This window comes from Panthera pardus, unplaced genomic scaffold, assembly GCF_024362965.1.
Source record: "Panthera pardus isolate Hobbes unplaced genomic scaffold, ASM2436296v1 HiC_scaffold_7, whole genome shotgun sequence".
Taxonomy (NCBI): domain Eukaryota; kingdom Metazoa; phylum Chordata; class Mammalia; order Carnivora; family Felidae; genus Panthera; species Panthera pardus.
This window is the reverse complement of record NW_026527002.1, coordinates 18350580-18364716: the sequence shown is the minus strand read 5'-3', so window position 1 is coordinate 18364716 and position 14137 is coordinate 18350580. Positions and strand designations below refer to the sequence as shown.

Here is a 14137-nt window from a genome sequence, read left to right as displayed (position 1 = left end):
TAAATCAGGCTCCATTCTAGGCAAGTTGGGAAACATCAGTGAATGAAACAGATTTCTGCCTTCTGGGAGGTTATGTTCTAGTGAAGGGAGAGGCCAACAATAAACATAACAAGTCAATTACACCATGCTAGAACATGATAAGTATAGCTGAAAACAAATGGAGCTGGGAAAGAGGGTTGGGAATTTCAGAGGTGAGGTGAAGAATGCCCTGCCAATTGTAATCTGGGTGGTCAGGGCAGGCCTCAGTGAGAATCTGGCATTTAAGCAAAATCTTGAAGGAAGGAAGAGTTAGGAATGTGGGTATTAGGAAGAGAAGGCTGCCTGGCAGGGTGAACATTCAATGCAGAAGCCCCAAGGAAAGTGTGTTCCATGTCAGGGAGACTGGTGTGGTCAGAGCACACAGTGAAAGGGGAAGGGAAAGGTGACAGACAGGAATGGGGAGATCATGGGTAGAAGGAGGGCGCAGCTCAAACAGGAGCTCACAGGCCTTTGGAAAGATTTAGTTCTTACTGTGATTGAGATCCACAGCCCCTCAGAACAAACACACCGTCAGTGGGCAAGGGTGGAAGCAGGAAGACCACTCTTGGGAGAGTCAACATTGGCTCACCCTAGGCTGTCAGCAATCACAGCGGTGAGAAAAGGCTGCATGTGGTGAAGGTACAGCCAAGAGAATGGTATGTGAGAACGAGGAGTAAAGAATGTATGCGAGGTTTTAAGACTGAGCAATGCGGGAGGATGGGTCTCATTCTGAGGTGGAGAAAACAGCAAATATGACAAACTGGAGGGGCAGGACCAGGACTGTATTCTGGACATGTGAAGTCTGAGGTATCTGTTAGACTCAAATGGAGAGGTCAGACGGCAAGACTGAATGTGATCACTGGGGGATGGAGAGCAGAGAGAGAGAGAGAGTAGGGGAGCAAATCCCAAGTTCTGCAGCATGAAGAGATCAGAGAAAAAAGGATGAACAAACGTGGGACACTCACTGTGACTGAGCCACCCAGAAAAGACAAAACCAGATACACAGTCAACTGCATTGATGCTACTAAAACAAGGAATAAGATGATGACAGTAAATGAACTTTGGCAAAATCAAATCATCATCAATGACCTTAAAAAGCCATTTCAGGGGTGCCTGGGTGGCTCAGTCAGTTGAGCATCTGACTCTTGATTTAGGCTCAGGTCATGGTCCTAGGATCGTGGAATCAAGCCCTGTGTCAGGCTCCATACTGGGCATGGAGCCTGCTTGAAATTCTCTCTCTCTCTCTCTCTCTCTCTCTCTCTCTCTCTTTTTCTCTCCCTCAGCGTCTCTCCCACTTGGGTGCTCTCTCTTTCTTAAAAAAAAAAAAAAAAAAAAAAAAAAAAAAAAAAAAAAAGAGCCACTTTAGTTACATGGAGGGTACTTGAGCCCATCTTGAGTGTGTTGAGAATGTCAAGCGAGTGAGACAACAGGTATATACAGCAAGTATAGGTAGTTGTTTTACAGGATAGAGTTCAAGAAATGAAACAGTAGGTAGAGAAAAGTCTGGGGGTCAAGGGAAATATTGACTTTTTAAATCTAGATGATATTAAAGTGTATTTGTATATTGATAAGAATAAGTAATTCTTGGAAGTGGAACTTCAGGTTTCTAATGCACTGGTAGTTAATTCACGAATTATTAACCATGACAATACATTAAAATCCAATTATACTCACTTGACAAAAAGTGAAAAAACATAGAAAGGTAGGCTACTATTTTGAAGATAATCTCCCATTTCAATTAAGTGTAAAACTCTATTGGCATAGTTATAAAAATTCTGTATCAGAGGAAGGGGACATCAGGAAGCTTTTACCACAAATTTTCCAGACCCATGTATCAATCAGTTTGAGGATTTTGTGGCATTAATAACTAAAGGCACTTGGAATATTTAAAGTAAGACTTTGGATTCCTACATGCAATATTTTTGTGTAAACAGGAACTATCTCTTGAAAGCTCATTAAATATTTATATGGAGGAAACATCCCTAATACACAGAATAAACCCAATTATGGAATTACTCTACAACAGAGAATGAATCTAGAATTAAAAAGGGTCCCAAGGACAATTTAGGATAAGAATGTTTCTCCAAACAGTGCATAGTTTTATGTCTGGATCACCCACACATCCTGCCCCAAGGAGATTAAATGCCTGCTTAGGATTCACTCTCCAGTAAGGTCTGAAACTTGTCTCATACATGTGCTAAAAAACATCTGTGGCCTGTACAGCTGGGCAGAAAATCAATTATGATTGGGGAAGCCTGGCTATAGAAACTGCAGAAATCAACTTGTTTCTATTTTTAAAACCTAAAACTTTAATAGTCAAAATAAAGGAAAGCCAGCCTCTTTGAAATTTTAGTTTCTATGGATACATTTTATTTTACAAAAAAAGAGGGGTGTTTGAAGCCTTCATCTGGAAGAAAAATATGCTACTAAAAATAGCTTCAAAGTAAATACATGAAAATTAAAAATATACATTCACAAATGCTATAGTTTCTGTTGACATGCATTTGATACATAAATGGAGCTAACCTTATGTAACCTAGAAAGGCTATTATTGTGTTAGGTATCTAAATTTTGTTCAAATTAAAAATATTCTTGAAATATTTTCATGCTAACCTTGCTTGTCTATCTAGTGAGAAAGGCAGTCAATTATTCTAAATGTGTTTATGGTCAATAAGGGATGCTGAAAAGGATACCTTTGAAGGTGTTTAAATTCTAGTTGAATATAATTTTCTCTTTACTTCTAAAATTAAAAAGAAAAATAAATGAGACAGCATTCTATAGGACTGGACCTAGTCTGCCACTTCCAGCTAAGTGACCTTAAGCAAATTCTTAATCTCCTGGAGAAAGAAGCAGATGGTAGGATTCTTCAGTACATACAGCTATTTCGAGGCTCAAACAACAATAATGTACATAGAAGAACTTCCCACAATTCAGTGATATTATTTTTATCATCTAAAATCACTGCCCATTAGCCTGTCCATCTCTGCTTTAAAAGCTTTCTGGGCTGTCAGTTACTTCTGAGAAAGTGTAAGAAATTTTTTACTCGGCAGGTTCATGTTTTTGAGAATCCCCAACATTTTGGGAAAAACCTGTTCCTTTTATGCTTCTAATCCTACTCCCAACATAACACTCTCCAGTTTATCACAAACCATATTTTTGTTAAAAACCAAGGTGTAACACCTTCTTCATCCACCATAACCAACCCATCATAGAGCTATATATATTTTACCTGCTATGTATCGTTTGGATTGATCCTTTTCTCTCTATCCCCAAAGCTTCTACATGAGACCAAGTCACCATCAACTCGTACTTCTTACAAACAAATCTGATTCTTATGCCACTCTAAAATATCACTGGAAAACTCAGATTTTGTCAGTTTTCCTTTTAATGGTATCTAACTCCAATCCTTTCTAGTGTAGGCAACATGCCAATTCTTCATCAATAAAATCAATCTCATTTCTACATCGTGGCCTTCACTTACAATATCTCTCTTTACTTGAGTGCCACCTCTACTCCTCTTCACTCTGAGAAATCTTTCCAACTTACAGCAGCTAACATCTGCTGACTATTCAATCCACAAAGATTTCTCCTTTACTGAACTGCCACTGCTGTAGTAATCAGACCCATACTGTTTAGCTGTGTAGTGAAATTTAGCAGTGGAATTTGAACAATATATATACTGTGTAGTACAGTGTCAAATTGCAGGTAAACAAACAAAAAACAGATTTATAATAAAAGGAAGCAAGGTTCAAATTCCACAGCTGTGTTCAGTTGCATGCCTTTGGGCAAGTTGACCACTCTGAGCCTCAGCCACTTATCAATGAAATAGATAATGTGTCTCAAGTCACTGTGTGGATAAAATTATACAACATATGCAAACTGTAAAATATCTATGCAATGCCTGATATGACAGCAGATTGCTATAAACTGATGTGTGCTGCGTAACTCCAGGGAGCACCATCATAGAGAAGAGGGTATGGGGTGCCAACACATTCACCCAGTCATCGTGGCACCTCCTAATAGGTTAAGTAGTCAGTATTATTATTACTTACTTCATGTATTTTGATCCGTCTTCCATATAGATTTTAGGTGTGGGAGGGGAGCCATCCTTAAGCAATTACTGCCTACATAACAGGTATGCATTTAGTAAACGTTTACCTGTTCTTCCCGCCCCAACCTGCAATAAATTTGCTTTTGTGAAGCTGAGTTTTTGACGCATGCCATTGGCTTTCAATAAAGAGTGTATGAAAAATATCTGCACGTAAAACAAACTGCCGCTTCTTTTTCAGGGATATGTTTACAGATACTGCCCTGACATTTCCTGGTGTCGCCTCTTTGAAATTCAGCGTGAGAGATTTCTTTTAGAACTTAGTCTAAGAAAAGCTTTGCTTCTCTTAAGAAACATGTATAAATTATAGGGATGCTGATAAATATGTGATAGACTGTATTTATTTATTTATTTATTTTTTGGTTATCAGGAAACTGCAGGTGAAATATAATATTCCACTTTAGCAACTAACTAGCTTTAGCACTTGCTGACCTTATCACCTTTTTGGTGGTCTATACCATTTATTGTAATATAACTTTACCTATAAATGTATCTGCTAATTTTCTGTCAATATCCATTCTCTCTTTCTTCTTTTATTAATAAAATTCTCTGAGTTTTATTTGGGCACATGGATGTCCAGTTTGAGACAATATTTCTCAGTCTGCTTTCACTAAATGACTAATTGCATGTGAACAGGAGTGATGTGTACAACTTCCAGGTCATGGCCTCAACAGGAAACTCTTTGCTCTCCACTTCTTTTCTGTCCTGAGGGGCTATAACTTAGACATAGTGCTGATCAGCCAACCTTGACCTTGTGGAAGAGGGCAATGTCTTAGGAGAGACAGCAAAACTATAGAAGCAGCCCTAGAAGATTGTCAATCCAGTCCCCACTGGACTCCCAGCCCGTTGAACCTTCATGTGAGTGAAAAATCAACTTTCAATTTTAAGCCCATGTTATCTTGGTCCTTCTTACAGCAGCTGAATCAATACCCTATCTAATATATCCTCATCCTGATGTTTTGTTTTTACTCACATAGTTTACTTTTTTCATGTATATTTTTTAAGATATTTCTACTGCTTTTGTTTTTTTTGTATGAATGGAGAGAAGTAGGAAGAAAATAAAATAAAAAAAACAGAAAAAGAAATGACCCCCAAACACTGACAAGTTTGACAACTAGAATCTGTCTCAATGCCTATCATACTTTATACAGATCCATTTCTGAAAGAGAATGATTCTCTTTTCAAAATGTGTTCAAAAGGGAATGCTAATTTGCATTTGTTTCGACCTTTTAAATTTTACCTCAAACACTGTCCTATCTTAGAGAAAAAGGAGAAATAAAAAGAATCTTCTGCTCTTCAGCAACAACAAAGCATTCATGGAATCTTTCCTGAAATCAAATAGGCGAACTGAGCTCAACAATCATGGAAAGAGAATTAACAGATGTGACAATTAAGCAGTAATCTTGAATATCATTTTTCTTCATGTGAATGGATTTATAAAAAATCAAAATAGCAACCCATATTCAACTTCACAAGATAAACACTCAGGGAAGTCCTAAAGAAAAATATGGTGATCCTTCTTCCCCTTGTCCCACTCTACCTGAGGTAACCAGTGTTCAAGTATTCATTTCTACATTTCCCTATTCTCATATAGCCCTATCTGGACATACATGGGCTTATCTTTTACTTAATATATCAGGAGTGTAAAACATATAGATTAACTCACATTCAGAAACACTGAGATAAATAAAATTACCTCGGATGGCTGTGCCAAATTTTAAACAACCAGCCTCATTTTGAGGGAAATAATTTTATTAGCTAGTCTACTGACAAAAATAGAAAAAAAACTTACTGTAGGATATATTTTGGACATCAACTTCTAATTCTATCTCTAAATTATATCAAATCCATCGAACTTTCTCTGTCTCCCCATCTTCACCACAGGCCAACCTATCATCATCACTCACTGGGACTATTCCAAGAGCTTTCTCCTCATATCTATGCCTCATCTCTTCCTAGCAATCCATTCCTACAGAGGAGGCAGCGCCATCTCTTAAAAACCTAAATCAGATGAAGTCACACACGTTTAAAAGCTTCCAACTCTTCTTGTTGATGTGCGAAGAAAATCCAAACTCCTTCCAAAGTTCCAAAAGGTAAAAAGCTTCCAGAGCGCTTCTTCCTGGTCCCTGTCTGAGCCTCCAACCTTATGACTTGGCCATATTCCCCCTGACACCCTGGCTGCTTTTTTTTCCCCACTTTGGAGCTGCAGGTGAACTTTATTTACTTCTTTGCTGCCTACCCCTCTCAAATATAAATACCCCGAGAGGGAAGATGTTCTCTCCTTTGCTGCCATATTCCTGGCACCAAGAACAGTGCTTGGCATATAAAATGTACTCAATAAATATGTCAAATAAATGTACAAATCAGTCAATTTCAAACAGACTATGTTCTGTGTACTTTCTGATTGAGAGCTCTCTTCCCTCTGTTGAGATAAAAAGAAAAGAACTATTGACTTCATAATTACATGGCCTGGATTTACATCCCAACTCTATCTTTTGCTAGCAAGTAATTGAATTCTTTAGGCCTCAGTTACATGTCGAAAATGTGGAATAATGACCTAGCTTTCAGGTTTGCAAAGATCAAATGAGGTTAATGGATGTAAAGGCATTTTAAAAACTCTAAACTCTAAAATATTACATAAATAAAAAAATAAAATGTTATATGTTATTATTTCAATAAACTGGTACACAAATAAGTAATGAAAATATCAGTAAGTGAATTAAATTGGACATTTAAATTATTTAAATAATATATACATGTCAAATAAGGAAACAGAAGTTTTACCTTTTTATAACTGGATATTCTCTGACATATGTGCTCAATTTTTTCACTGCAAAAGGCACTGAATTTATTATGAAGGTCAGTAGGAATCACTTCATTTAAAGAGTTAAGGCTGGTGCAGTTTTGGACAAAATGATCATCGCTTTTAGCCAGGGCTTCAAGAATCTGTAGTAATACACACACACACACACAAGTAAAGAAAACCTTCAAAATTAGCCAAATACAATTTTCACAAGTCTAGAACACAGAGTGACATTCCCCAGCACACTTCTTTTCACCGCCTGGTATTTCTATGTTCAGTAAAACTCTCACCGCGAAGTGAGGGACTTGTGTGTTTGCCCCTCGTGTTTTGCCTTCTGCTGGCTATAAAAGGTTACCTGAGGGAAGTGAGTGGACTTCAAAGACTGCCTGCTGGACAAATCAGTATGCTCTGATGTGGGAACACATTGCCTATATTTTAGTCAGTTACTCAGAACTTTTTTCCCCCCTCAATTTGGTAGTAGAACAACAAAAACTAAGGAAAACCTATAGAATGGCATCCTTACTTTCTACTGGGAGCCCAGTATAGAGAATGCAGACAACAAATGTTTGCTGAAGAAATGAATACATGAGAAGAAATTCTCTTACTAACGTAAAATCAATGTCAGTTGCGGTATCTGAGCACCCAGCTGATAAACACATCAGATAAAAGCGTCCATGTGATATTTTAACTAGTAAATCCTTTTGAACATTTGAATCAATTGTAAGGCAGCATTTGTGTGTGTTTGTGTCTGTACCTACCACTGATCACTGGGAATTTCCAATGAATGGAGAATTATGTGTCATATTTATGATTGTTCAAAGATTGCAAGGGTTGATTGCACCCTTACCTGACATTTTCATAATACTGTACGAGACAATGTATAGATTCTATGTTTATTTGAGCTCCCTCACAGGAAGCTCCACTTCCCTGTCTTGCAGAATACAGAGTGTGAGTTTTTGGTTTAATCACTACTCTAGAAAGTAGAGCTCAATTTATCATTAGCTGTGTGATCTTGGTTCAATTTCTTAATTTCTTTGATACTCTTTTCTTCAAATATGAAATAGAAGTATTTTCAGTACTTATACAGTTGTCATATATAAAATAATCCATGTAACTTCGCAAATTTGAAATAGCTAGAAAATGGATAAAATAATAATAACCTGGGTCCAAACTTACATGGATTGCCTTGATAATATAACATATTTGGGCAGAGGTGGCATTTTGAACATACAGATGCTATATCGAAAGATAGAGTGGTACAATGTCATCAGAATAACGCAATTGTTTTGGAAGCTGACTTTCAGAATATAAAACAAAAAACATAAAGTAAGTATTTTTGAAACAGTGCATTTGGATTTCTACATTATTTTCTGCCACTAAAATTTTAAAAAATACATACTATTAATGCTAAATCTATCTCAGCTACACACACACACACACACACACACACACACACACACACACATAATGAAACAAGAAGTGACATGTGAATAAATAAAAGTAGTGAAGCTATATGTCATATTTCTTACTTGTAATACCCGAATCCTCACAAGGTGATATAAAAGCAGATGCAGGGGTGCCTTGGTGGCTCAGTTGGTTAAGCATCCGACTCTTGATTTTGGCTCAGGTCACAATCTGACATTTGTGGGATTGAGCCCCATGTCAGGTTCTGCACTAACCTTAGTATTCATTCTCTCTCTCTCTCTCTCAAAATAAATAAACATTTAAATAAATAAATACAGATGAAATACTAAAACTCAGACCTGGGGAGTATCCAATAGGAATTTTATTTATTCACCTGGTGAAAGAATCATGAAAAGCAAGCACATGCCCATCTTTCACTAACCACATGTTTTATCCATTTGGATGAAAACTCTCTTACTCCCTATCTTGCTTTAGCCTAAAGACTAAGGGTGATATCCTTCCCAATTAAGAATCACATAAATGTCTGAAGATCTATTCATAAATGGATCACTGAGATTTGTGAAATTATATGAAATAAACATGAGACTTGGAGAATTTGAAATTTCCTATAATACATTTCATGACTTCAAATACTTTTCAGAGGATTATCTACATTTAAAAAAGCACCACCTGTCATGAAAACCATCTGAAAGGTATTCATGATACTGAATCAACAGATGTAGCAAACTTGCTAAATGTAGAGAAGCCTTTGCCAAATCAACTAACATTTGCCTGGGCAAGAGTCCCATCTAACATAACACTGTACTCCAAAAGAGATCAATAAAAAAAGAAGATTGTATGCATACTGAGTAATGGGGGGAAAACAGAAAAGAAAGTTGAATGAGCTGACAGCTGAAGCATACACAGCTGTTTACGTTTTGGGAAGTGGGGGTGGGGGAGAGTTCCAGTTACTTTATTTAGAACAAAATCCCTTGTTTTCCCAGGATCACTCATACCTTGGCAGTGAGGCTAAAGAAACCTTTGGGCTCAATCATCTTCTCCACCACATTGCACTTTATCCCGGCTGTGCTGTCATACTCATACACAACACCATATTCCAGGTGGACGTTATCCACAGTCAGGCTCACGTGCTCCTTCTTCCCGTCGATGATGGCCATGGTGTTAAACTTGTCAATCACCTCTGGAACAAGGACAGTTTTCATTCAGCAAATTCAGGAAGGGTTTTGTGAGTCTCTTCAAATAATTTGAGTGTCTCTGAATAATGTTTAAAGATTTCTTTAAAGAATGGATAAATCTAATATTGTTGTTAACATTTCTGAAACAAGAGCACTTAAAAAACATATGTTTGAATGATCCAAATCTCACCATTCCAACATGACTAGTCTTTGCACATCCATTTTGATCTATCAACCATATGTATGCCTATTTATACCAATATAAACATTATACATACAATTTTATAATTTTTATTAAAAGCATGCATGACTTCAAGTCAGGGTTCCTAAAACTGCCTCAAACATTGAACGAATACTTGTTCAGAGGAGGAAAAACTACACAAAGCCATACGGAAGAAGCAGAAAGGAGATGCACTAATCATTTATTTCAGCAGACAGGATCCCTGAATTTTCCCAAACACCATCTTCTGCAGATAGCTCATAGAGAAGATTTGTCATTGTCTGCTATAATAACATTTTCATCTGGAATGTCTTCCTACAGGTTTTTGGCCTACGATCAATCCGCTGATAATAAAAACACAAAAATCTGAAGCAAGAAACCACTGAGAAACCTAACAACAAATATTAAATTAGCAAAAACAGAATCTTAGTTAGATAAAAACAGTTAAGTCCTAGGATGGTAGAAATAGTAAAAATAGACAAAGGCAGAATAATGGTTTATCTTAAAATAATGGAGTCCCAGAATAGCTAGAAACCAATTATCAGAGCATCTCACCAACCCTTTCACTGTGGCACCAACAACGATGAGCAAAAATCAACTAACTCTAAATGAGGAATAAAGGGCTCAAGATAATGTCCTGAGATTTGTCCTAGTTTAAGTAAATAAGAAAGTTACTGTGTCATAACAATCTTGGTGCTCCAATGTGGTTGAAATATTTCTGATACTGTCCATGATCTGAGTGGTTCCTTCCAGGAGTGGAGGGAACACAGCTTTCCCTAAGTTGACCACCCCCGTATGATCAGTACAGGGGATTATGTAACTATGCTGGTTGGAAGAAACTAACAGTACAATAAAAATGTCCAACGATACCTACCAATAATATAAATGGAAAGATATCATGAAACTTTAAGAGAGGATTCAAAGACTTCTGTGAAAAAAGTGTTGAAACAATAATTCAAGGTATTTGTCAAATGCAAACATAAATTTAATTGTTTCCATCCCTTTACCCTTGGCGAAGAAGCCAATGATTCCAACAATCTGTATCTGGTTTGTTTCACTGAGAGAACAGAAACAATAGGAGTCCTTATCAAAAGATCTTTCTCTTTCTCTAATAATGTTTTCACATTATTAGTTTGCCTCAGTACCATTAATGTTAGAATATAGTAAAAGTTACTTGAATCAAGAAAGCATTTTCAAAGGGACTATAGACCTTCTTTCTAAACTAGGACTTCAAATTTTTGCATGCATACAGATCCCATCTTGTCAAAATGGAGACTGTGATTCAGTAGATGGGTGGGGGTAGGATTCTTTATCTCTCCAGGTGATGCTGCTGCTGCTGCTGGTCTGTGAACCACACTGGATTAGGAAGGTCTACACAACATTTAAACTCAAAACAAGAAAACGCATTTTAACTTGGGTTTGAATCCTCATCCTACCACTTACTGGCTTGGGCAAGTCCCTTAGGCTAAGGGTTAGGTTAAAATAAGGATACGACACTAACACTTTTTTGAGAGTTTCCTTTTTAATGCCTTTATGAGATAATCCATGTAAAACACTTAATAAAGTGCCAAACAAAGTGCAGTAGCTATGACGTGTTAGTGACTAACTATTATTACTTATGTATTTCACATAACATCTATTTGGAGATTATGACTTAAGAAAGTGGCTTGAACATACAAGATTTTCAATAATTGGGACAAGGCACAGGCACATTAAAAAACAATTACTACTGTAAGCAAATAAGGAGTGATGTGGGAAACAAAAGCAAATGAAATATTACACTTCCTTACTGCCTACAGCCTATTGACAAGTCCTTGGAATAGGCAGAGTGACCTTCCTCTGGCTCAGCTGCCTCAATGATGACACTTTCCTAAGGGCAAAGGGAATCTTAGCCTGACCCCCCACAGGATCCTGGAAGTCTACTTTAACATATAAAATTCCTTTGAGAAGGAACATACTTAAAGATCATAAAAGCCATTTATGAAAAGCCCACAGCTAACATCATCCTCAATGGGGAAAAACTGAGAGCTTTTTCCCTGAGATCAGGAACACGACAGGGATGCCCACTCTCACCGCTGTTGTTTAATATAGTGTTGGAAGTTCTAGCATCAGCAGACAACAAAAGGAAATCAAAGGCATCAAAATTGGCAAAGATGGGGGCGCCTGGGTGGCTCAGTCGGTTAAACGTCCGACTTCAGCTCAGGTCACGATCTCGCGGTCCGTGAGTTCAAGCCCCGCCCCGCGTCGGGCTCTGGGCTGATGGCTCAGAGCCTGGAGCTTGCTTCCGATTCTGTGTCTCCCTCTCTCTCTGCCCCCCCTCCCCCGTTCATGCTGTGTCTCTCTCTGCCTCAAAAATAAATAAATGTTAAAAATTAAAAAAAAAATTGGCAAAGATGAAGTCAAGCTTTCGCTTTTTGCAGATGACATGATATTATACACGGAAAATCTGACAGACTCCACCAAAAGTCTGCTAGAACTGATACATGAATTTAGCAAAGTTGTAGGATACAAAATCAATGTACAGAAATCAGTTGCATTCTTATACACTAATAATGAAGCAACAGAAAGACAAATAAAGAAACTGATCCCATGCACAATTGCACCAAGAAGCATAAAATACCTAGGAATAAATCTAACCAAAGATGTAAAAGATCTGTATGCTGAAAACTGTAGAAAGCTTATGAAGGAAATTGAAGAAGATATAAAGAAATGGAAAAACATTCTGTGCTCACGGACTGGAAGAATAAATACTGTCAAAATGTCAATACTACCCAAAGCTATCTACACATTCAATGCAATCCCAATCAAAATTGCACCAGCATTCTTCTCGAAACTAGAACAAGCAATCCTAAAATTCATATGGAACCACAAAAGGCCCCGAATAGCCAAAGTCATTTTGAAGAAGAAGACCAAAGCAGGAGGCATCACAATCCCAGACTTTAGCCTCTACTACAAAGCTGTAATCATCAAAACAGCATGGTATTGGCACAAAAACAGACACATTGACCAATGGAATAGAATAGAAACCCCAGAACTAGACCCACAAACGTATGGCCAACTCATCTTTGACAAAGCAGGAAAGGACATCCAATGGAAAAAAGACAGTCTCTTTAACAAATGGTGCTGGGAGAACTGGACAGCAACACGCAGAAGATTGAAACTAGACCACTTTCTTACACCATTCACAAAAATAAACTCAAAATGGATAAAGGACCTGAATGTGAGACAGGAAACCATCAAAACCTTAGAGGAGTAAGCAGGAAAAGACCTCTCTGACCTCAGCTGTAGCAATTTCTTACTTGACACATCCCCAAAGGCAAGGGAATTAAAAGCAAAAATGAACTACTCGGACCTTATGAAGGTAAAAAGCTTCTGCACAGCAAAAGAAACAACCAACAAAACTAAAAGGCAACCAACAGAATGGGAAAACACATTTGCAAATGACATATCAGACAAAGGGCTAGTATCCAAAATCTATAAAGAGCTCACCAAATTCCACACCCGAAAAACAAATAACCCAGTGAAGAAATGGGCAGAAAACATGAATAGACACTTCTCTAAAGAGGACATCTGGATGGCCAACAGGCACATGAAAAGATGCTCAACGTCGCTCCTCATCAAGGAAATACAAATCAAAACCACACTCAGATATCACCTCACGCCAGTCAGAGTGGCCAAAATGAACAAATCAGGAGACTATAGATGCTGGAGAGGATGTGGAGAAATGGGAACCCTCTTGCACTGTTGGTGGGAATGCACATTGGTGCAGCCACTCTGGAAAACAGTGTGGAGGTTCCTCAAAAAATTAAAAATAGACCTACCCTAAGACCCAGCAATAGCACTGCTAGGAACTGACTCAAGGGATACAGGAGTACTGATGCATAGGGGCACTTGTACCCCAATGTTTATAGCAGCACTCTCAACAATAGCCAAATTATGGAAAGAGCCTAAATGTCCATCAACTGATGAATGGATAAAGAAATTGTGGTTTATATACACAATGGAATACTACGTGGCAATGAGAAAGCATCAAATATAGCCTTGTGTAGCAACATAGATGGAACTGGAGAGTGTTATGCTAAGTGAAATAAGCCATACAGAGAAAGACAGATACCATATGTTTTCACTCTTATGTGGATCCTGAGAAACTTAACAGAAACCCATGGGGGAGGGGAAGGGGGAAAAAAAAAGGAGGTTAGAGTGGGAGAGAGCCAAAGCATAAGAGACTCTTAAAAACTGAGAACAAACTGAGGGTTGATGGGGGGTGGGAGGGAGGGGAGGATGGGTGATGGGTATTGAAGAGGGCACCTTTTGGGATGAGCACTGGGTGTTGTATGGAAACCAATTTGACAATAAATTTCATATATTGAAAAAAATAAATGAATAAA

The 14137-nt window shown here is 37.8% G+C and overlaps 1 protein-coding gene across 5 annotated transcripts in view; it reads right to left on the bottom strand.

The window, feature by feature from the left end:
- The window catches only part of PREX2 (phosphatidylinositol-3,4,5-trisphosphate dependent Rac exchange factor 2), a 292133-nt gene that overhangs the window by 123956 nt on the left and 154040 nt on the right, over nt 1–14137 (bottom strand). For all 5 annotated transcript variants that reach the window (XR_008419975.1, XR_008419974.1, XR_008419973.1 and 2 more), the window contains 2 exons: nt 9350–9534; nt 6911–7072 (listed from right to left, as the gene is read on the bottom strand). Coding sequence is in view for 2 of the 5 variants with exons in the window: in XM_019453224.2 (XP_019308769.1) it covers nt 6911–7072; nt 9350–9534 (347 nt within the window). In the remaining 3 variants the exon portion in view is untranslated. The remainder of the gene's footprint in view (nt 1–6910; nt 7073–9349; nt 9535–14137) is intronic.